At 41.1% G+C, this 25000-nt stretch overlaps 1 protein-coding gene across 3 annotated transcripts in view; it reads left to right on the top strand.

Annotated features, from left to right (window-relative positions):
- OGDH (oxoglutarate dehydrogenase) overlaps nt 1–25000 on the top strand; it is a 1195521-nt gene that overhangs the window by 20729 nt on the left and 1149792 nt on the right. For all 3 annotated transcript variants that reach the window (XM_044084237.1, XM_044084236.1, XM_044084238.1), the window contains exon 2: nt 21361–21610. In XM_044084237.1, coding sequence (XP_043940172.1) covers nt 21389–21610 — 222 coding nt within the window. In that variant the 5' untranslated portion in view covers nt 21361–21388. The remainder of the gene's footprint in view (nt 1–21360; nt 21611–25000) is intronic.

Here is a 25000-nt window from a genome sequence, read left to right as displayed (position 1 = left end):
AAAATGGCACTGTGGACAACAGTCGCTTTAGTCAGAATGCAAAAGATCTGGTAAGAGGGGTGTTTTTTTCCATCTTAGCAGAACTCTTCATGCATACAAGTAATTGACGAGGAACATTACTCTTAAGCTACTAAATTTGTGGATACTTCATTAATTAACATGATCCTTTGATCCTGTCCCAACAGCAACTAAATTTGTGGATACTTCATTAGTTAACAAGATCCTTTGATCCTGTCTCAGCAGCAGTAATTCATCCCAGTAAGTTGCAGTTGCTGCAGTTTTTCAAAGCCACCATGCCCCTTTTAATTTAGTAGGGGAACGCTTTTAAATTAATGAAAATGTCACTGAAATAGCATGGACTTTAACATTCTTATTGTTCCACCAGTTGCAGAGAAAGAGACTGTAGTAAGTGATGGCTGCTTATAACTTGCAGGTGTGACTCTCTGTTGCATATCTTACCCTGGAATGCAGTGCTTGTTATGCCTGCTTGCTGTCTGTAACCTCTGACTTTTAAATGTACTGAATAAACACTTCTTTAACTAATATGGACCCATATAACTACTTCAGAATATAGTAGTGAATAACCGATCTACAGCATGCACCCTTCATTTTACCTCAAAGGCTGCACTGTATTCTTGGCTAAACTCTAGTTTTATACTAGTTCTGCACTGCCTGTAGCTGCATGCTATATGTAATAATTGTGTGTGTGTTTAGAAAAAAGTGGGGTATAAAAGCAACATAACATTGATTTGGCTTTAGTTGTCTGGATGTGTCAGTCTTGTCTGACAATTTGCTGACTGCTGAACTTATTTTATGATGTGTTTAACGCTTTACTTGTTTGGTTTACACTTGTAGTTGATGCTTTTTCTTGGTGTTTTTTACTGATTTTCTAACAGAGATATTTTATAATGATTTCATTCTTGTACACGTTTGATCTTTGACAGTAATTTTCTTTGTTACTGCTTCAGGGAGCTTAACAAGTGTCAGTTTTGAGATGCATTGAGCTGGATCAAAGCAGCAAGTCCAAAGTTTGATGCTTCATAGTTTGAGTGCACTAACTTTCTAGCAAATGGAATGTTGTTTAAGGAAGTGTGTTCAGAAGAAAGGAACATTAGCAATGTTGCACCTTGCAAGGCTGATCTTGTTTGACCCATGCAGCTGCAGATCTAATCGGAACTGCATTTCAGTTTAGTTTAGCTACATGAAGGCTTGAGAACTAGGCCTTTCTATTACTACAGTGTGCCGTGCTTCTGCACGAGTCTTCAAGTTGCTTGCTCAAAATACTGGCTTTAAGTGAGGTTCCACTGCTTCCTAGTGCTGTAGTGATATTACAGTGATGTGGCTTCTTTCTTTCTTTCAATACCCCCCTCCCGCCATGATGGTGATCATTGGTATATAATGTGCTACTGGTATCACCACACAAGTATTGTTAAAGGATGAATCAGACCGGATTTCTTTACATTAAAAACACTGCATTTAAGCTCATAAAAGAAATAGCCACAACCATGTTATCTAAAATTTTAGGTTAAATTAACCTAATTTCTGTACATTAAAAACACTGTTTTATTTTTCTTCATTTCAGTTCATCACTTGGTGCTATTAATTTGTAAAAGGATCAGACTGGATGGAAGTAATGACTTGGCAGGGTATCCCAAGCAGTATGCCAGTTTGGTATCCTGTCAATAATTCTCTCTAGTTCTGTAACTTTGCAGCACCATTCCTGTCTGGGGACCAGTTCTTGGGCCATTGTTTAATCTCTCCTTTTCTTCCATGCCCAGTCCTTTGCTGTAGGATTGGTGCATCTGTCGTCCTCCCTACTGAAATGAAGAAAATAAAAAGCCCTCCGCTTCTCAACCATTTTTAACACAAAAACTACCAACAGGTCCACGTAGTCTATGGATATAAGTCTAAAGGCAAAAATTCCAAGCTGTGGTACACTGCAAAAACACAATCTGTTCACATAAAGCAATAAAATGTTTAGGACTTTCTCCAGCAACCTGGACTTCAGAATATTTGAACAATCCCAGTTGTCCTGAGTATACTCATTAGATAAATGAATAAGTTAATTAACAGCCTAATCAAAATCTTAAAGGATTTCATACCACTAAAGCAACAAGAAACTTCTCATTCATTAAAATCACAGTGTAATTATGTGAATCATATATGTGTAAAAATCACAATAAGAATCACAATGATAAAAACATATTAGTTGTGATTACAACAAAAAAGTAATGGAATTTAGAAATTGTTCAGTTTCACTGCCCCGTTCCTAAGCACTGGTTTATAGAAACGTGATAGTTTAAACCTGGCTTCACTGGTGGTTATTTAGTTACCCGTTTCCTTCCCATTACACTCCCAACATTTGCCATCTACCTGAGGAAAAATTCTTTGGATTTTACTTTGGGTATAAAAATACCTATGCAAAAACACTTCAAGCAAAAATCTTAAGTCTTTTACACTTTGCATATTTGGGAGCCATACATATGTCCTCCCATTGTTTCTTTGTGAATTACTCATCCAGTATTTTCTAACCTCCTCTGTTAGATTTCTACAGTTACTGTGCATTATTTTATATGCCCTACTAATTATCCCTTTTAATAGCAGCTTCTGTTCTAGATTCAAGTATAAACTCTTACCAATGCAGGTCTTTCACTTAGGATTTCTCTGTCAATCCCTGATATGTCTCTAGCACCCAGTACAAATGTCTTATTGGCCTCTTCTAGTCTGTTGCCTTTCCCTACCTAATTATTTGTTCCCATTAACCCAGTTTCTTTTCCCATTACCTCCAATAAATTCCAGTCCCCTCTTGCTTATACTCTGTACCTCTAATAGCAGTCATCTCTATCAGCAGATTCTCCTTTCCCCATTCCAGTGTTGGCTTAGTTCTTAGAATACTTTCTGCAACTTTATAATATTCTGTATGACTGTTGTTCTCTTTAAGGATCTGCATCCAAAATCCTAGTCTCTCCACATTTCTTGAAATTCTTCCCTGCTTCATCATCTCTTTCCACTTTGAATTGTAGCTTTCTGCTGGTATGTATAAGAGCCTTAACTTTGTAGCTCTAAATTAAGCTATCAAATCCTAAACCACCTTGTTCTGTGGAAGAATCGACTTATCCCACTTAACTCTTGCCCTTTTCCACTCCCAGATAAAAATCATTCGACTCTTTATTAATCACCATCAACAATGTCTGGTTGATTTTTTAAAAAAAGGGGACTAAACATGTTTACTACTTGTGTTTTGTCTTCCCATATAACTTTAGCTGCCATAACATAATTCCTTTGAGCCAGTACTGCTAAGTAATTCATTTTAGCCTGACTCTATAAATATAAGTATTGCTGAACCAATTCATGTGTAGGTACTTGGTTTACAGTTACAACATTTGTTTTATTTTCATTAATTTTATATCTGAAAAAGACTTGAAACTGTCTCAGAATGTTCCACAACACTGAGATTTTTTTTTTAGGTACAAAAATAATCATGTCTGCAAATGAAGCCAACTTTTCTTGATTACCATACCAATTTATATCCTTGGAATTTCTGGCTTCTAAATATAACACAAATAACAAAAGGGAAAGAGGACATCCCTGCTTGGTTCCTCTGTTCAGACACAACTTTTCAGAGAGAAAAATCAAAGTGGAAGTGTTCGTTTCCAATCCATTATATATTTTCCTAAGTGTATTAGGGAATGCAAATGCTGCCATTGTCCTACTCAAAAATCCCATTCCCAGTCATGCTTTGTCAGTATAAGATCCATCAACAATGCTGTATTTTCTTAAATTCTGCTTCCCTTTAGATCATCGTTGTTAGTTTTGTCAAATGTTTGCCTCCCGCCACAAAACCACATAGGTCCATATCTACCAACTTTGGCAGCAACTTTACCATTCTTTTAGTTAATAAAGACAAAGTAACTTGCATGCTTTCAGAAAACCTTAACTTTTAGCTTTAAAGAAACCAGTGTTCTGGCTTTTTATTGCTTTATAATTGGCTTCTCTTCATGGAAACATAACAGGAAAAGGAAAAAGCCCTAATGACATGCTGTACATTTTATGGCTTAAGGAAAACTTTCTCTTACATTCACTGTTCTTTACTTGTTTCAACTTAAAGTTTATAAGATTAAGCCACTGGTCTTGTAGGTATGTTTTCTGTTTTGCATAGATTAATATCAGATCTACATTTATTAATATGATCTGTGTACTTTTGCATTCTGTCTGCCCTACACAACAATCCAATATTAGTCTGTTAATTTAATCATGCTTTTGTCCAGCTTTTTTTTCTGTTTGCATTATAATGCCTATTTTTTTCTTTTGCTTTTTAATGTTAAGACATTATTTTTATCACATACCACAATAATTGAAAATATTTCTGATTATAATTTACATGTTGTTATATATTAAAGTTTTGTAGAAGTACTGGTAAATAAAGAAATTATTTTTCCTTCTTCCTTTCTGCTATACTTCCAAACATTAATGACATGAAGTGAGGCAAATGGCTTTCAGTCCCTCACAAATTTAACAAAGTCAACAGAAATCCATTATTTCCACTTTTTTTTTTGTATGGCCTTATTTCAAAATTGAATTGATGCTTTTGTATCCACATTTTATTCACTAATTTCGATGTTGCTGGTAGTCTTCCTGTTCATCTCCTTCTCCTAGCTCCAGAGTCTGGTTTAATTCCATGGTAATCCTGATTCTTCTAGTTAACTGCTGTGCTTTTCTTTGTCTCAGACATTTTCCTTTGGAGCATTGGAAAAGGTTTCACTGACCAGTGTCTCTGCAAGCTTTATTATCAGAAGAATGAGAACCAAAGTCCCCTTCTGCTTAATGGCTCACTTTTTTTTTTTTTTTTTGACGGTCTGTTTCCTCGTTAACCTGTTTTGCATCAAAAAAATGACTGATCCACTAGGAGAAAAAATATTCTAAAGACAGCTGGATAGAGCGCTTGAGTCTCACACCTGCCCCTCGACAGTCTCTGAATGCTGGAATAAATTTGCATCTCTTCTGGCTGGATTAGAGCGAGTAATCATTTTTCCACAAACACTCTGCTGTCTCCAACTTTTAATACTTTGCCCTCCTGCCTCAGTTTTGTCAGGATCAACTCTTTCTGCTGGTAGAATTCCATCTTTTCTAATGCATTGCTTGGCTGCTTTCTTGTGGCCAGATTTGGAGCACATGCACGATGTGCCCTTTCAGTTAACATATCCCACTGTAGAGTACTAGTCCAGTTACTTACTTGCGCCCTCATAAAATTTAATACCGTCTTCCTTCCGGTTTTTCTGGTAGAGCAGAAAATCTTAGGTTTTCCCTTCAAGCTCTGTCTTCTAATTCTGCTATTTTTTTAAACTGGTCTTCTTCAGCAGTCTCATGCTCAGCCAGCCTTTTCTTTTTTCAGCCTGTGATTTTTGCAGTTTTCAGTTCATGTGAATATTTGTTTAATGCTTCTTCCATTTTTTTTCCAGCTTTTTATTTGAGTTGATATGCTCCTTCAATGGAGCCATCAGTGTATGTGTGTGTGTGTGTGTGTGTGTGTGTGTGTGGGGGGGGGGGGGGGGTTGAAATTTAGTAGCTGAAGAGTAATGTTTTTTGTCAGTTACTTATGCATGAAGAGTTCTGCTAAGATGGAAAAAAAACACCCCTCTTGTTTTAATCTGTGCTGGATACATTTCACTTATTATAGGAAGCTATGGCTTGCACCATAACAGGAGCTTGAACTGCTTTTTGCTTAACAGCTGCAGAATTTGTCCCAGTTAGTGATATTCTCTTTACCTTTTCTAACTGATTTTATTTCAGTCTGTCTTCATTTTTTTTCTTTCCTGGCATCCAGGCAATGTATTTACTAGCTGGTAACTGAATTTATTAAAAATGGCAGAGTTCCTGACACTTATCTTTGTTTCTTTTTTCACACTGGCAGAGCTGAAGTTAAACTTGTTGATCAGTGTGCAGCCATCTTGGAAATCCTTCTAAACCAGTTTTTGAGCTATTCTAGGGAGACTTTTGAATAGACGTAATTTTAAAAGAAGCTTGGACTTTGTGTTGAATAGCAGAATGACATTACTTTTTTCCCCCATACTTGGCATCTGTTTCCTTGTAAAACTATTAATGTACTTCTGATACTTCCAACTGCTGCTTTATCCCTAGCATCCTTCCATTCATGCCACTGCACACCACTCTAATTTTATTTGTCCCGTTGCCTGCATTATGTCATTATTAAGCATTACAACTTGCGTCAGTTTCTCCCTTGGGGCAGCAGCCCTGGTATTGCTTCATCGGAGTAGGCTGTGGCCTGTTGAAGTCGAGCACTTTTTATTCCCCTGTAGCAAGTAGAACGAGTCAAGTTAACCTGTGATTTTTTCCACCTAACTGCTTTATATCATTAGAGTAGCACATGTGTGACTATAAATGGTTCCACGTTGTCCCATATTTCAGGTAGGACTAGGCATAATTATTTCAAAGTTTATCCTATACAAAAAATGAAGACTTAATATCCATAGAATGAACTTCTTTTAATAGTTTGTTGTTGATGAGATGAAAAGACTCTGCACATGTTAATGAATCTTTTGGAAGCTGTTCAAATCTGTCATCCAGTAGTCATGCTTTTTGGGTACTATTCCTTTGGGGATTTCTTTGAAGGTACTTACTGGGCATGCATTTTTTGTTGACCGTGTTGACTTTCTCAAAACATGTTAAACTTTCTGGCTGTGCTCCTCATCCTGATATATTGATTCAAACAGTTATGTTCTTGGTCATGTTCCCCATACTAGTTAAGAAAGCTGTGTCCGATAATTCCTAGTTCAGTGTGAAGGTGGTTAGTGCAGGCACATAAGGGACTATTGGCTAGATCTAAAAATTTCAGTTCTACTAGATTTTTGTTTCTTCATTTGGTTTTACAATTCCACCCAATTTTTTCAGTTTTTTTCTATTTACAAATCTTATGGTTTGTCCTTTTTTGAGACTGAAATTATATTGCTGCGTTTAGCCGAAGCATGTATTTTCTTGTTTTAAAGTGCTGACATTAGGTTTATTTCAAGTCCACATAAAACTGCCTAGGGTGCCTTTTTTGGATTTGTTCTTGTAAAAAAGTTTGACACTTACTGCTGTTTTTTGAGGTGCGAGTATGTCTACTTCACTCCATCAGTATTAGTTTTGTCCCTCCTCACTTTGAAAAAACTAACCATATTAATATTTTTCCATTTACGGGTATTATACATTATGTATTTTCTTTTTTTATTTATGACTATCATTCAGTTCAGCATTATGCAAATTACTTATTTTCTGCTTTTCCTTAAACCTCACTCCTCCTGAACATTATTCTGCATGCATCATTCCTAGAAGTTCCATTTCTATGTGATTTGCTTATTCCCGTTACTAAAGATTTCTTCCATTTTATCACTTTTCCAATATTCAGTATTTCAAATATAGTTGGTTTAGATTTTTGATTTCCGTTTTCTAGATATTTCCTTTTTGGCAGCCAAAAGAACTAATTAAACTTAAGGCCCTACTGTGTCTAGGCAATTTGGATCTGGTGTCCCAGCTCAAAATAAGCATTTCTTTAGTTACAGCAATTTGCTTCCCCAATATTTCAGACAGAGTACTCTGGCAGTTTTCTTTTCTGTCAACTCATTACACTCCCAAAAAACACTTTTTTCCCAGTTGCTTTTCTTTGTCATCATTGCCTCTAACATTTACTATCTGCCTTAAGAAAAATTCTAAGTCTGCTTGGGTTATAAAAACATATCTGTGCAAACACTTCCAAGCAAAAATCGTAAGCCTTCTGGATTTTGTTGCATACTTTGGAGCCATGCATGCCCTCCTGTTTTCTTTTCCAGTCTCTTTTAACCTCCTCTGATTCCCATAGTTATACAGTAATATTATATATGCCCTAACTCTCTAGCAGTACAAGTCTTTCACGTAGGACTCCCCTTCAGTCCCCGACTGAGAAGGCAGTCTCTAAGCTGTAGTTCCACTTTATCTCCCCTACCCCCAAGATATTTGCTCCCAATGCCCTAGTTCCTTTTTTTCTCCTGTAAATTCCAATCCCTTGCCTTTTTCTGTGCCCCTGCCTGCAGTCTTCCCTATTGGTAAAATCTCCTTCCTCTGTTTATGTGTTGGCTTAGTTCTTAAAATACTTAATTCTCTGTTTGCTTATATTTCTGCTTAAGGATTTGCATCCAAAATTTCATTTCTCTTTATTTAATGAATCCCAGTGCTTCATCAACATCCCTTTCCACTTTGAATTGTAAACTTTCTCCCTCCCAGATGAGAAAAAACAGCGTGTATGTTTTCAGAAAACAAACTTTTAGCCCCCCCCCCCCAAAAAAAAAAAACTAAACTGTGTAGTGTTCTATTAAGTTCACTGAAGTTTTTTAAGGCTGCTGAAGAGGCTATTATCTCTTATTCTCTTACTTTAAAACTTCCTTTGAACTACTTTGCATTTCCTTATGCAAACAGTGTTTAGAACTCTGAATATTAATTGCTTGCACCTGAAGACAGCTCATCTCAATGTAAAAGTAGTCTACAATGAGACCAAAAAATGGTTACCTTTGCCGCTGCACGAAAGAATCTTTTACATTTTCCCTCAGAACAAGGTGTACAGATTTCTCTCTCTTCACAGATGATGGCATTTGCTGTTCGGGGAGAGAGAAGCTAATATTTCTGTAGATGCAAGAAACTTAGCATTTTTGTGGCTTTCATCGTTTGGTCTTGTGTTTCATTCCTATTTGTTTGCAAAAATGTTATTGCTTAAGCCAAAAACTTTAATCTAGATATCTAGCCTTGTAAAAACGATGAAAATTTACACCTCACTACCCCAAAATTACAGCATTTCTTCTGTCCAGCTTTTCTCTTGTTATACTTTAAAGCCTGTATTGTTTTACAACCTATTAAAGGTGAGTACTTGTTCTGTCTCTTTAACATATACAGTCACTGAAAAGACCCATCCCGCCTTTAAATATCCCTGACTGCACACTATACAAAGGTGCTTTACCATAAATGCTCTGTAGAAGTACTAATAAGAACAAAAATTATTTTACTTGCAATTACTTGTTTTCCCTTTAGTGTCCTTGTAAACATGAATGAAATAAGTGTGGTATGTGCTTTATAGTCCACCCATATTAAACCAGGTCAACAAAAGTCCAGTTTTTCTCTGCCACTTTTTCTTGCAAAGCTGAATTTCACAGATGTGATGCTTTATAATCTTCCATTTATTCACTTATTTCAGTGTTGCTGGTCTTCCTGATCTGAATTTCCAGCTCCCAACGCAAGACTCTGGTTCAAGTCCAGTTACTCTTGATTCTTTTATTCAGCTCCTGTGTCTTAAGCATTTTCCTCTGGAACGTTGGAAAAGGTTTCACTGGCAGTGTCTTTCTTTCAAGTGAGGCTAATTGTAAGAAGAATCCCCGCCAGCCTTTTCTTCATTTCATCCTTTGATTTTTGCAGTTTTATCAGTTCATCTTTATAACTAGTTAAGGCTGCTGCTTCTGTTTTTTTTTTTTTTTTTTTTTTTTTTTTTTGAGTTGATATATTCCTTCAGTGCTTCATTTAATTTTAATCATTGCCGAGTAAATTTTGATTTATTTTTTTCCTCTAAATTACCGGAAGCCGTGTTTTAAATGCTGTGAAACTGCTTTTTGCTGAACAGCTGAGATTCTACCCAGTCATTGTTTTCTCTTCACCTTTTCAGGTCTATTTTCTTTCGTCATCTTCAAATTTCTTCTATAAGTACACAGCCTGGATGTCGGACAGTAATTGAGTTTACCCAGACTGGTAATCACTGGCCCTTTCTTCCTCCATTTCTTTTCTTATACTGGGAGAGCTGAAATTAAGCTGTTGGTTGGTGTGTCGTCATTTTGGAAGTCACTGTGGGAATTGCATAGACAGACAATAGATGACGTTGTCCCAGCTCTAGAACTGATGTCAAGTTTGTTGACTAGATTGTGTGGGAGAAGACTTACAACAGACATGAGTGATGAAGGTAGGAGAGTGACTGAAGTGAGAGAGATGGCATCATATGAGGAGACATCTCGACCCCATGTAAAAAAATTGGGTGAGGGGTGATTGGTCTTTACGACTTTAGCTGTTTAACTTTAATGGAAGAATACAGTTACTGTGCATTTTATTTAAAAATATTTACATATGATATTAACTTTGGATGATGGCTTGTACATGTGGAGGTATTAAGAGCCCAGTTAAGTGTTAAAATGTTGACTGAGTTGGTGAATGTATTTTAAGCTTGGCTTTTGATTACTTTAAGCTAGTAGTAGGTGTTTGATTTGTTGTCACTGTGAAGGACATTCAGCAGCAATAATGTAATGCATGAAATGCCATGGTTATGCTCTGCTTCCTGGAAAAAGACAAATCTGTTAAGATCAGGTCTCTCCCTATAGAAGAGCTTAACAAATGTTGAGCACCCACTGCTTCAGTTAAGATCGGATGTCAGACTAGGCAATTAAACCTGCCAGTTCTGACCAATAAATTATAGTGGAAGAAATTAAAACAGATTTGTGTCTGCCTGCTTTCTGTAGCAGTAATATGTCTTTGATTTTTTTTCAAACATAAGTCTCTTACTTTCTTTCTGACGGTGCTTGCAAAGTGCTTTAGAGTTTTGAAAGCTGGAAAAGCACTTGGTCTTTTTTTTTTTTTTTTTCTTGCAACTAGTAGTACACTGCACAGACAAAGCTCCGTGCACTACAAAGAATAAGGTTTGGAGACCCGATCATACCACTTTTTTTTCTCGACATGGATGCCAAGATACACCCATTGAGCTTCCCTGTTGAGGTGAATTTCATGGTAACCACATCTTGAACACACATTAAGCAGGTTATGATTGGTGATGCATTCATAATCCTCTCTTTGCTAAAGTGTTTCAGAATTAACTGTTTAAACCCATTTTAAATCAGTCTTAATTTATTTTGTTTTCTTGTTTGCATTACAGGTACAGTAAGACAAACTCCCAAGTCTTAATCCATGAAAATCAGTCAGACCTCTGAACATCCACCGCACTTACTGTACCTGTAATGCAAACAAGAAAACAAAATAAATTAAGACTGATTTAAAATGGGTTTAAACAGTAAGACTTGGGAGTTTGTAGACCCGCGGTGGTGGTGCTGCGGTAGCATTGTCGCCTCACAGTAAGCCGCTTTTCGGTTCGATTCTCAGCTAGAGCGTCTTCTGCGTAGAGACATGCGTAAGTGGGCGTACCTTCGTTGAAGGTTGTGCGTCAGGGCTGGTAACTCGGCATGTAAAAATCAACTACCAATCATTAGCAGACCGGAGTTCCGCTGTGGCGACCCCTAACCGGGAAAAGCCGAAAGACCCAAACAATACTTGGGAATTTGTCCCCTCCCCCAAGTCTAGATTTCCCACTGTAGTTTTCTGGGAGCATGCGTGCGAATGCACGTGCGTGTGTAAAATATGAAATATTTTTTCTGTCTTGAGTAGCACTAAGTTGCATCATAACAAAATTAGCAATAGGGAGATGAAAGGGCAGCTGCCTCGGGTGCAAGCTTTCTATGGATGCATTTTGCAGTGACTGTTGCTCCCTACCTGTAAAGGCAGATAGTCTTATAATGCAGTTAAGTAGCTGCAGGGAAAAATGAAATGCATCCAGTGTGCATTAATTAAATATCTTTTTAAAGGACATATTCTTATTGGTAGGTTATTGTATAACATTCATAGGATCATAGAAGGTTACTAGGCTATTGGGCCCGGGGCCGTTTTAAGTCTAGCCAAAACTTTAGCCCATGTTTAGACAAGTCGGCACTCAAAAGCCCCTGTCCAGCAGGGACACGTGGAATCCCAGGGGTGTATTTTCTGTTTCTCATTCAGTTCTCCAGGTTGCACTATAATGAGGTACTCTGACTTAGAGAGGGAGTCTATTCCACAGATTGGGGAGTCCTGTTGATATCACAGACCAGGTTGAGGTCACGCGTATGGGTTGCTCGAGTGGGGCTTGACTTGTGGATATGCAGCAGTCCCATCAAGTCAGGGTCTGAGATTGCTTTGTATGCCAGACAGAGGTCACCTCTGAGGAGTCCATATGAAACGGGCTAAAAGCCCTGTCCTACTCTATTCTCCTGGTGAGGAACCTCTGTCATCTCTCCAGCTGCTGCATGTGCTTTGCGAGGTACATGCTGACGGTGGTGTTGTACTCGACAATTTGCCTTCTAAGGGAAGAATACAGGGATGTTATGACCTCCTTGTCTCTGGATGAGATACTCTTTGAGGTGGGCCATGTAGAAAGCTTTCAATACAACAGAAGCAACATGATGGTCAAAATTCAGGCTGCTATCAACCTGGGTGCCCAAATCCCTCAAGACTGATTGTATGCTTAGGATGTTGTCATTAATGTGATATGTGGGGACGTCACTCTCCCCAAAGGGGAAGATGGACCATTTTTTGGCATTCAGCTTGAGGCCATGTTTCTGGCACCAGTCATTTGTTTGGGTGAGACCCTCTTGGAGAACATCCACATCACTTGGGGAATTGATGATCACGCCCAGCTTGCAGTCCTCTGCAAACTTGGTCAGCCATAGCCCACTGGTTTTGTCCTGAACCTCAGAGAAGTATATCCTGAATAACAGAGGCCCTAAGACCAATCTCTGGTTATGCCGCTCATTATGGGTCTACTGCTTGAGGTGTCTTCCCCCTATTTGATTGGCTGGGTGTTAGTGAGCCAGTTTGCTGCCCATCTGGTAACATATAGATTGATGCCTAGTTGAGAGAGTTTATTATGCCATGTGGGGAGTAGTGTTGAAGGCTTTAGCCAGGTCAGGGTAGGTGGTGTGCACAGTGTTCTCCTCGTCCATGGCTTTGGTGACTGTTTCAAAGAAGTCGACCAGATTTAACAGACATGACTACCCCCCTGACAAAGCCAAACTGTGTGGGGTCGAGTGTTTGGAGGTTGTAGTGTCCCTGTTAATGTGGTCCATGATAATCTGTTCCATGGAGTTGCAGATCAGGCTAGTTAGGCTGATGGGTCTATAATTTCCCGGATTGGTGGAGGCTCTACCTTTATGTAAAGGGATGACAGTGGGTGTCCTCCACTTGACTGGGACAAAGCCCGTATTTGGGCTTTGGTTGAAAAGGGTGCTTAATGGTGCAGCAAGTTCATGTAGGAATCAGCCTGGGATGTTATTGGGTCCCATGGAGGCTGTCTTTTTTGCCTTTGAGAGGGCAGTGATGACCTGTTTCTAGAGGTAAGGGGAGGGGGTCAGGTACTGGGGATGTCCTGATTTACTGATGGGGGAACAGAGGGGTAAAGTTTTCTTTGACTGGGTCAGGTACTGGGGATGTCCTGATTTACTGATGGGGGAACAGAGGGGTAAAGTTTTCTTTGACTGTCAGCCAGTAGGTTGGCTACATCTGCAGCATTTGTGTATGTGGTGTCCTTGACCACCAGTTCTGAACAGATCTGGGTGCTTCCATTGAGACTGCGGACATATGTGAAGAAGGCCTTATGATTGTCTGTCTCTAGTAGATGCGGACAATTTGGACTTTAAGTTGGTTTTAGAGGATTTCACTAGTGCTCTTATATGTTTGTTCTGGCTAAGGGGAGATTGGTTCCAGTTGGGCACCTGATCCTCCTTGGACATGGACAGCAGTTTTTTTCCTTTTGTTATATAGTTTATTTATTGCAGATGTCCACCAGACAGGTTTACTCTTCCTTGCAGAGGATGATTTTGTCCTGCCAGGTATTCCTGATTCCATACATCTATGCAAGTGCTGATATAGTGCTTTGTTGTAGATTTGGGCACTGGTGCCAATTCCTACAGAGGGGGAGGGGGCTGTGAGGCTGTTTATACCATTACTCGGGAGGTTGTAATCAGATTTGGAGAAGTTTTTTTTGTTTGACCCTACCTAGAGGGGGGTCAGAGGAGATGCTGACTTTGAAAGTGACCGTTTTATGGTTTGATCTTACCAGGGAGGATGATATTGTAGGGTGCTGCAGTGGTTACTCATGTTTGCTAATACCAAGTCCAAGATGATATTGTCATCTCTTTGTGGAAGTATTGACTAGCTGTTCCAAGGCATTTGTATTGAAAAAAATCTAGGAATCTCTGGGCATTTGTGTTTTGGCATGAATAGCTTTCCTGATCTGTGGCTGGGTAGTTAGTCGCCCAGGATCAGGGTAAAAGGTTGAATCTTGATAGATTTGAAGAGGTCCAGATAGGTGGAGTGGGCATCCTGAACCATATTTGGGGGCCTGTAGCTAGCTATCATTTGAATAGAGGCCTTATCAGTGGTTAACTGCATCTGGAGTGTCTCCAGTGCATCATACTGTTTGACCAGCCTGTGTGTGTGGGTCTGTCTGTCTGTGTGTGTGTGTGGGTCTGTCTGTCTGTGTGTGTGTGTGTGTGTGTGTGTGGGTCTGTCTGTCTGTGTGTGTGTGTGTGTGGGTCTGTCTGTGTGTGTGGGTCTGTCTGTGTGTGTGGGTCTGTCTGTGTGTGTGTGGGTCTGTCTGTGTGTGTGTGGGTCTGTCTGTGTGTGTGGGTCTGTCTGTGTGTGTGTGGGTCTGTCTGTGTGTGTGTGGGTCTGTCTGTGTGTGTGGGTCTGTCTGTGTGTGTGTGGGTCTGTCTGTGTGTGTGTGTGGGTCTGTCTGTGTGTGTGTGTGGGTCTGTCTGTGTGTGTGTGGGTCTGTCTGTGTGTGTGTGTGGGTCTGTCTGTGTGTGTGTGGGTCTGTCTGTGTGTGTGTGGGTCTGTGTGTGTGTGTGGGTCTGTGTGTGTGTGTGGGTCTGTGTGTGTGTGTGTGGGTCTCTGTGTGTGTGTGTGTGTGTGTGTTTGTGTGTGGGTCTGTCTGTGTGTGTGGGTCTGTCTGTGTGTGTGTGTGGGTCTGTCTGTGTGTGTGTGTGTGTGGGTCTGTCTGTGTGTGTGTGTGGGTCTGTCCGTGTGTGCGTGTGTGGGTCTGTCCGTGTGTGTGTGTGTGTGTGTGTGTGTGTGTGTGTGTGTGTGTGTCTCTCTGTCTGTGTGTGTGTGTGTGTGTCTGTCTGTGTGTGTGTGTGTGTCTGTGTGTGTGTGTGTGTGTGTGTCTGTCTGTGTGTGTGTGTGTCTGTCTGTGTGTGTGTGTCTGTGTGTGTGTGTGTGTGTGTGTGTGTGTGTGTGTGTGTGTGTGTGTCTGTGTGTGTCTGTCTGTGTGTGTGTGTGTGTGTGTGTGTGTGTGTGTGTGTCTGTCTGTCTGTGTGTGTGTGTCTGTGTGGGTCTGTCTGTGTGTGTGTGTGTGTCTGTGTGTGTGTGTGTGTGTGTGGGTCTGTGTGTGTGTGGGTCTGTCTGTGTGTGTGTGTGTGGGTCTGTCTGTGTGTGTGTGTGGGTCTGGGTGTGGGTGTGTGTCGGTGTGTGTGTGTGTCTGTGTGTGTGTGTGTGTGTGGGTCTGTCTGTGTGTGTGTGTGTGGGTCTGTCTGTGTGTGTGTGTGTGGGTCTGTGTGTGTGTGTGTGGGTCTGTCTGTGTGTGTGTGGGTCTGTGTGTGTGTGTGTGTGGGTCTGTCTGTGTGTGTGTGTGGGTCTGTCTGTGTGTGTGTGTGGGTCTGTCTGTGTGTGTGTGTGTGTGGGTATGTCTGTGTGTGTGTGTGGGTATGTGTGTGTGTGGGTATGTCTGTGTGTGTGTGGGTATGTCTGTGTGTGTGTGTGTATGTCTGTGTGTGTGTGTGTGTGTCTGTGTGTGTGTGTGTGTGTGTGTGTGTGTGTGTGTGTGTGTGTGTGTCTCTGTGTGTGTGTGTGTGTGGGTCTGTCTCTGTGTGTGTGTGTGTGTGTGTGTGTGTGTGTGTGTGTGTGTGTGTGTGTGTGTCTGTCTCTGTGTGTGTGTGTCTGTCTGTGTGTGTGTGTGTCTGTGTGTGTGTGTGTGTGTGTGTGTGTGTGTGTGTGTGTGTGTGTGTGTGTCTGTCTCTGTGTGTGTGTGTGTGTGTGTGTCTGTCTCTGTGTGTGTGTGTGTGTCTGTCTCTGTGTGTGTGTGTGTCTGTGTGTGTGTGTGTGTGTGGGTCTGTCTGTGTGTGTGTGTGTGTGTGTGGGTCTGTCTCTGTGTGTGTGTGGGTCTGTCTGTGTGTGTGTGTGGCTGTGTGTGTGTGTGTGTGTGTGTGTGTGTGTGTGTGTGTGTGTGTGTGTCTGTGTGTGTGTGTGTGTGTGTGTGTGTGTGTGTGTGTGTGTGTGTGTGTGTGTGTGTGTGTGTCTGTGTGTGTGTGTGTGTGTCTCTGTGTGTGTGTGTGTCTGTCTCTGTGTGTGTGTGTGTGTGTGTGTGTCTCTGTGTGTGTGTGTGTGTGTCTGTGTGTGTGTGTGTGTGTGTGTGTCTCTGTGTGTGTGTGTGTGTGTGTGTCTCTGTGTGTGTGTCTGTCTCTGTGTGTGTGTGTGTGTGTGTGTGTGTGTGTGTGGGTCTGTCTCTGTGTGTGTGTGTGTGTGTGTGTGTGTGTGTGTGTGTGTGTGTGTGTGGGTCTGTCTCTGTGTGTGTGTGTGGGTCTGTCTCTGTGTGTGTGTGTGTGTGTGTGTGTGTGGGTCTGTCTCTGTGTGTGTGTGGGTCTGTCTCTGTGTGTGTGTGTGTGGGTCTGTCTCTGTGTGTGTGTGTGTCTGTGTGTGTGTGTGTGTGTGTGTGTGTGTGTGTGTGTGTGTGTGGGTCTGTCTCTGTGTGTGTGTGTGTGTGTGGGTCTGTCTCTGTGTGTGTGTGTGTGTGTGTGTGGGTCTGTCTGTGTGTGTGTGTGTGTGTGTGTGTGTGTGTGTGTGTGTGTGGGTCTGTCTCTGTGTGTGTGTGTGTGGGTCTGTCTGTGTGTGTGTGTGTGTGGGTCTGTCTCTGTGTGTGTGTGTGTGTGTGTGTGTGTGTGTGTGTGTGTGTGTGTGTGTGTGTGTGTGTGTGTGTGTGTGTGTGTGTGTGGGTCTGTCTCTGTGTGTGTGTGTGTGTGTGTGTGTGTGTGTGTGTGGGGGTCTGTCTGTCTGCGTGTGGGGTCTGTCTGTCCAGGGAGGATGATATTGTAGGGTGCTGCAGTGGTTACTCATGTTGGTTAATACCAAGTCCAAGATGATATTGTCATCTCTTTGTGGAAGTATTGACTAGCTGTTCCAAGGCATTTGTATTGAAAAAAATCTAGGAATCTCGGGGCATTTGTGTTGGCATTAATAGCTTTTCTGATCTGTGGCTGGGTAGTTAGTCGCCCAGGATCAGGGTAAAAGGTTGAATCTTGATAGATTTGAAGAGGTCCAGATAGGTGGAGTGGGTCTTTCTGTGTGTGTGTGTGTGGGTCTTTCTGTGTGTGTGTGTGGGTCTTTCTGTGTGTGTGTGTGGGTCTTTCTGTGTGTGTGTGGGTCTTTCTGTGTGTGTGTGTGGGTCTTTCTGTGTGTGTGTGTGGGTCTTTCTGTGTGTGTGTGTGGGTCTGTGTGTGTGTGTGTGGGTCTGTGTGTGTGTGTGGGTCTGTGTGTGTGTGTGTGGGTCTGTGTGTGTGTGTGTGGGTGTCTGTGGGTGTGCGGGCGCGTCTGTGTGTGTGTGTGTGTGTGTGTGTGTGTATGTGTGTGTGGGTCTGTGTGTGGGTCTGTGTGGGTCTGTGTGTGTATGTGTGTGTGTCTGTGTGTGTGTGGGTCTGTCTGTGTGTGTGTGGCCTGTGTGTGTATGTGTCTGTGTGTTGGTCTGTGTGTGGGTCTGTGTGTGGGTCTGTGTGTGTGTGGGTCTGTCTGTGTGTGTGTGGGTCTGTCTGTGTGTGTGTGGGTCTTTCTGTGTGTGTGTGGGTCTTTCTGTGTGTGTGGGTCTTTCTGTGTGTGTGTGTGTGGGTCTTTCTGTGTGTGTGTGGGTGTGTGTGTGGGTCTTTCTGTGTGTGTCTGTCTGTCGGTCTCTGTGTGTGTCTGTCTGTCGGTCTCTGTGTGTGTCTGTCTGTCGGTCTCTGTGTGTGTCTGTCTGTCGGTCTGTGTGTGTGTGTGTCTTTAATATGTGTTGAAACTCTACCTCCTTTGGCTTTGCTGCCCACACTTTGGGGTCTGAATGTATGGTAGGATGAGTAACCAGGTAAGGCTGGGGTGCTTTCCGCAGCTTTGAACCAGGTTTCTGTGACTACACAGATGTCAGCATCTTCCAGGTTTAAGAATGCTTGCAATGAGTGCAGTTTCATGTTTAGACTCTTAACGCAGTATGACCTGTAATGTGTGTTTTGTTGAAATTTTTATGTTGGTAGTATTGACCCCATGACATTTTCCTAAAAAAGGCACTATGGGGGAGGCTAGGGCCTTTGTCAGAAGCCAAGGCCAAGCGAGACAGATGCAGGCCATCTCTAGCAAAGCATTGTGGTCTGTCGATCGCATCTTCCCAGGCTGTCGCATACTGGATCTCCCTGGAATGACACCAGAAGCTAAGCCAATTGTTAAAGTCCATCATTTTCTGTTTGTATTGAGGCATCATTTTGGGTGACGGTAGAATGCTGCGTAAGGCTAGGGACACACCTGCCTGGGACACACATTCAGCGAGCTCAATCACGTCTCTCTTCATATAGTCCAGAGAGGTACGTCTCAGTCATTCACCCCAACATGGGCTATGAGTCATAATAGTACCTGTTGTTGAGAGATGAGTGTATGCATGATGTGGCAAATTCTGGCACCTGACAGACAACTAACCGTCACTTTCTCCTTATCCAGCCTGGTGAGAGGCACATCTGTGTGTCTCACAATTGAGCTTCCTATGACTAATATGTTGGGTTTAAGGTTAGACCTTGGTGGTTGCGAGACACTGGTGTTTGGACAATGAGTAGTATTTGGTGTGGAGGATTGTAGAGTTTGTGTGTTTTTTGCCTTGGGGGTCTCCGTTGTTTTTGGTTTGATTTTGTTGAGAACCTCCAAATGTGGGTGTATGTTGCATAGTTGTGAGTGGTGGTTGAGGTGTAGTGATTGTGTTGACAGTCTTCTCAGTGCCAGATACACTGGTTCATAATGTAGTTGCATCTATCTCAAATTGTGTTCCTAGGTCGTAGTAGTAGATGGTTGTCTGTGTACATCAGGCAGTTGCTACACTGTTTCAGGATGTCCATATCAACCAGGCTGGCAGGAGAAACTGTAGGAAATTGTCCATCCATATTTGTCAGAATCTGAGGGAGAGAGGCCAGGGAGAGCTAAAGGGTAGGCCTAAAGCCCAAGTGCTTAAACCAAACTAAGAGGCTTAGAATAACACAATTTAAGCAGGCTAAAACCAGCAGTAATAAATGCGGCAGAAAAGATGCAGTTGAACACTTTTTAGAGAACAAGTATTAGAAAAAGCAAGATGAAGTAATAGAGTAGGAGGAGGAAACACAAATACTGTAAAAGCAGCTGAATAAAATGTGTTCTTTTTAGTAAAGTGGAAAGGGCGAAAGGAGCAGCAGAAGATAATTCAAGGTTAAGAAACTAAGGGTTTGACCTTCCCAAATGTTTCTGTATTGGGTAGAATGAGCTAATGAGACTGGACTGGGAGGAGTGTCCCAGATCAAATTTACAGTAGGGGGGGTGGGCAACTGCGAAGCCACTAAATTTAAGAACAAGACGTTTCCGAATTTAGAACAAAGTTTTGCAAAAGTATTTATTCTCTTCAGTTTGGCTTTTTCTCTGTTAACCTTTTGAGTGAATGTTTAAGCCTAATGAGGGGAACATGTGCAGTAATGGTGCCCTTTTAGGCACCGTATAGCCTCAGCAGTTTTTTATACCTTTAAAAATCCTGCTTTTCAAAACTGTCTTCTGTTGCATTTTGTGTAAAAGTTCTCTGTATAGCATGCAGGGGATAAAGGTATACCTTGCCAGGACTGAACAAAATTGACCTTTAGTTGTTCCATAGGGCAGCCATGTCAGCCACTTACTCTAGGCTACTAGCTCAGTCTCACTAACTGTTCCTTATGCTTTGCAGTTTCATGTATTCCCAGTTTGGTCAAATGCAGCTGTACTGGCCTGCTGTAATTGATAGAGATCCACTTGGTTAACTGCTAATTCCTATTCACCTCATCTTCATCACATCTTCCTTTTTCAGAATATTCCAAAGGTTTTCATTCTAGTGTCAGTCCGTACCTCTCAACTGTCTACATTTTCTCTTCATTTTTGTTGGTTAGTCATAAAATTTGTGGTTTTCTGGCAAGTCACTGAGTATTGAAGTCAATAAATGACATTGATTTCAGTTTCAGACGTCATATCCTTCAGAAAAAAATGCATGCTAATGCAAATTCTGTTGTTCTAGCAACTTGTAAGAGCAATATTTAAAAATTGTCCCTATTTTTTGGCCTTTGTCCCCCAATTATTTTAGGGTTTGACCAGCTTTGACCAGATTTTGTGCTGTAAGAGATTGAAAGGTATGGCACTAATCCAGTCAGTGTACGACTCTATTCAAGATGATTTATGTACCACTATTTTTCTTTCTAAAAATGATTATTCTTTGTTAATGTTACATGTATGTTATTAGAACACTAGATACTTTTACAGGTAATCTTATCTCATTCCCTCCAATGGAGTTCTGGAAGTTTGCACTGTAATTTCCAGTGGGTGGAGCCTAAGCTTTTTGATAGTCCAATAATGTCCTTGCTTTGCAAACAAATGTTGGTTGGAACCATACGTGTTACTAAGGAAGCAAATGGCAAAGTCTTCAGCAGAAACTGTGTTTATAGTAGTAGTGTTCTTTAGGTTCTAGAACTTTAAGTACTTTAAATCGCAGTAAACACAATAGTTAAGTTTGTAATGTTTTGTAAATAACTTATAATATGTCAGTAAACACTCAAGTTTCACACATAATGTCAGCAGCATTTTGTTTATCCAGCGGAGAGCTTTCCTGTGAATCTAAGCAGTTCCGTCTGTGCTTGGTTGTTGAGATATTTAGAAAAACATGAAATTTGTGATGACAAATGTTATATGACCAACAATATATCTTTTACCTGCACTATACAGATGTCAAATATAGTTGTTTGCCATTGTGTAAGCTTTAAGATGAAAACTTACATTGTATGTATCATGGTTTTGGAATTATTAATGCAAATATGAAGAAGCAGTTATATGCCGCTTAGAGGTGTCAGCAAGGTGTAACTTCAGAAAAACCTGGAGTTGTCACTGTGCTGCAATGAGTTAAACTGTTCTGTTTTGCTTTTACGTGAGTAAAACTGCATTATTTTCTGATTTTAGTGTCTTGAGTGACTGTGCTGCATTTATGTGTTCAAAGTTGCTACAGACCACTGAAACACCCACCCACTGCAAACTGTTATACTGAGAGCATAATTGCAGCAAAAAGAACTGTTTAAAAAAAAAGAAAAAAACTTTGCATATGATCGTTTGGGGAGATAACAGGATTTGAGATATTTTGTCATGGCTAGGGAACTGTGATTTGGTGCAAAGCTGTTATTTTGAATATGTTGCTGCATTTCTAAGGTTCTAAAATCTTTTTTTTTTCCCTCTCAATTTTATCAGGACATTGTGTGGATAACTTCAGAAAACAATGCATCATTTAAGGACTTGTGCTGCTAAGCTGAGGCCTTTGACGGCCTCGGAGACTATTAAAAATGTTTCACAGAACAGGACAGCTAAACTTAGGACGTTTCAACATATTCGGTGCTATTCTGCACCTGTTGCTGCTGAGCCATTTTTAAGTGGGACTAGTTCGAACTATGTTGAGGAAATGTACTTTGCTTGGTTGGAAAATCCCAGAAGTGTACATAAGGTAGGTGTTCTCCTTGGGATTCTGCCTTTCTTTGGTTACACTTGGGTGACTCAACTGGAGTAAAGGTAGGTGTTGCCTTGTAGGAAGAATTGGGATCACTGAAGCACCCACACTTTTGCAAGTGGCACTGCACTGGCAGGATGTGCAGAGATATGGAATTCCCATAATTTATGCAATTTTCTGGAAGTGGAATTTCGTGGGATGAAGTGTAGAAAGCTGGAATTTCCATAATTGAGAGAGAACCAGAAAACTGAAGAAATGCTCAAGTTTGGATCTGCTGTTCTTCACTTGGTAGCTTTAAAATGGAAGTACTTGCTTCATGAAACTTCCACAAACCCCTCGGATGTACTAGTAGCAGCACTACAGTTGTGATTTAATTTTCACATTGAATGTGAAAACCAGGACCTTTACTGGAGTTGTACTAGATCATATTTTGAATATTGTAGTTGCATGAATGACAAGACATGCACCTAATCTTAAACTGCTTTGTTTTGGGGTATTTAGGAGCCTACCTGCACACAGTGTTCTTCATGCTTCTGTCCAGTTCTTCACCAGTGCATGAGGAACTCTGGATAGGCTCCTGCTGCTCAGTTCTTTAATTTTGTGGTGATTTTTTTTCATGATTTATAGTACAGTTCCACCAACATCACTTGAAACAACTGCATCCTTGTGGTAAAACCAATCCCCTTGGCTGTGTTGTAGTTCATTGTTTTATTTATGCATTTCACTTTTTTGACACCTTTGGATACCAAGTGTGTAAGGGGATCAGTGTGGCCAGTCCAGTGTAACTACTCAGAAATGCAGTTGCATAGACAAAGTAATTCCACCACAAGGGCTGACCGAATAGCCAACACCAAAAACGAAAATCAAAAATTCACTCAAAGTGCACAAAGGAAGACCAAAGTCAGGTTAGCGTAGTGTATTTTTAGTAGTGTTTGAGAGAGATATAGTTAAATGGTTAACTTTGCAGTAGAGTTGTGTGACTTTAATTTGTTAATTAATTCTAATTATCAGTCTTGCATAGAGTATTTAAATGTACTGCTGTGTTTTTTTTAGTGTGTGTTCTGAAGACGTGTTTAACGAAAGCGGATATTAAAGTACACTACGCTAACCTGACTGGTCTTCATTGTGCACTTTGAGTGAATTTTTGATTTTTCACTTGTGGTGGTAGACAGGTTAGGAAATTTGTATTCATTTGCCTATTCTTCTTGTTCTTCTCCTCCTCCTCCCCTCCAGCTCAAAGTAGGAAAGAAAAAATGTGAAATTGGTTTAAAAAAAAAAAAAGTGATCTATATGAGGAGGAAGTAAAGCCATACAAAAGGCAGAGTAGGTAGGTAGGTGACTACCTTAACTAACCTCTTGCATAGTTTGTAGCTTTCCTGAGAATTCAGCAGGGTCTAATTTGTGTTTCTCAACTGGGTTTTCGGTACCCATGATGTGGGTAGTGTCCCGTTTCATCATCCCTGTGATTTTGTATTTACTCAGGAAGTTTCTCCTGTTCATTCAGGTGCACAGCTATATTTTTCCCCTCTCTCCAACATGCACTGGAGGACTTGTTATAAGTTCTTCCTTGTCAAGTCTCTGTCTCTCTGGCCGGTGCTGGTTGCTTTGGCTAAATGTAGTCTGGTATTCCAGGACAGAGGTTAGTCTTTTCACTGACCTAGCAACACTTTTTCCTCTGAGTAGAACAGTAACCAGTCTTCTGATCCAGGAGATTTGGTCCTTTTGTGGATACCACATTCCACCTTCTGATGTCTACCAGATCCCCACCAGTTACCCCACACCAACATTGTGTCTTATGTCACTACATCTGACTTTCCTTTTTGCCAGATAAGGGTCTTTGGGCTTTCAGACATTATATTGTCTAGTGCCTTACAGCAGCTTCAACACTGGCATCCAGTTGTGCTGTATTCGGTATTATATCCCCCTTTACAGTAAATAATCTCAGGGGCTTGGCGTTGTAGAAACTGGCATTCTCTCTGTGGTTCATCTGCTGCTGTCCAAGTACCCCTGAGATTCTCTGTCTCTGAGCATTTGGGACAAGCTTTTCTGTGGAGAGTGTTAGGCATGTAATATCTCCAAGCGCCACTGCGTGTTCCATTGTCTGAGACCATGTCTTCTGTTAACCCCTTTTCAGTGTCACAGGAGTAAATTCAGAGAAGGCTTAAGAAAATGCCTGGTGAAGACTGAACACTGAGATGGATTCTCAGTATGAAAATTTCTGTCTGAGGGCTGTTTTGATGAGGAGGAAGTAGCCCACTCCCTCCCCTCAGAGCTCTGACATCTGCAGAATTGCTTAAAATGGTGCAAGAGAAACAGTTGGCCCTCCAAGTCAGTTTGTCTCACAGAAGGCAGTGGCTGACCTAAAAAGTCTCAGATTACCTTAGTGGTACCTCCTGTGGTAGACTCCTTTAAAACAGACCATTTAATAGAGACCTTCTGATTTAACTGAAACCTCTTCTTGTTGGGCAGGAATTTTTGTCTGTCCAGGGACTGAGCCATTTGAGACTGTATGAACTTGATTGATTAACCAAAATCTGCTGTCACAGATTCTTTTCCTGGAAATGTGGTCCCTGGCAATCTGGACAGGTAGGGGAAATATGTCTGCTACCCTTTACTTTCAGGGCATTGAGTTGTGTGTGACCAGAGTTGTAATTCCTGTGCAATTGCTTTTGTTAAGGCTGTCACTGTAACAGGCAAGCTTGTTATAGTGATGAAAAGGACACCTAAAAGCTCAGAGTTGTAGCCATGGCTGTACTACTTTCATGATTTTGCAATCAGTGTTCAAGTGGGGAGAGGTCATCACTGACTGACATATGTTATATGCCACTTCATATGTGCAGTGTCAGCTATGCAGTTCACTAGCAATCAGGATGGTACCCATTTGTACCTTTTTGATGAGAGTAGGGATCGATGGTGTCAATGAGCCTTTTTGATCAGCTTGGGAGTCATTGGGGTAAATGCCTTATTGAGGCACATTCCTCTAGGCTTTGTATCCCAGGAAGTCTGTTCTGTATTGGATTTGTCTGGTAAATTATGCAGCCATAATGTTTAGAGACGGATACATAAGTCACTGGTACTCTCTGTAAAACTAGATCTGTTGAAAAAAATACTCCTTGGTTGCATGACACAACAGTTTGGCAAGCCCCACTAATTTTCTCTCCTCTTGCTTCATTGAAGCAGGTTTAACTTTTTGGATCAGGGAGGTGACACAGAGAAGAGGAAGAATTGTAGAGAGGTGTTGCTTACAGGAAGGCATGGGATGACGGAAGAGGCAGAACCAGCAGCCTGAGAGAATTCTGTTATCTGGATTGCTGGTAACACTCAAGTCCTGTCATTCCTACACCCACTGCCTTCTCACAGGTCCAACGTTAGGGTGAGACTTGTAAT

This window comes from Protopterus annectens, chromosome 9.part0 (assembly GCF_019279795.1).
Source record: "Protopterus annectens isolate FY-2018-M chromosome 9.part0, PAN1.0, whole genome shotgun sequence".
NCBI classification, from domain to species: Eukaryota; Metazoa; Chordata; order Ceratodontiformes; family Protopteridae; genus Protopterus; species Protopterus annectens.
The sequence above is the reverse complement of the archived record's forward strand: the minus strand, read 5'-3'. Positions and strand labels throughout refer to the sequence as shown.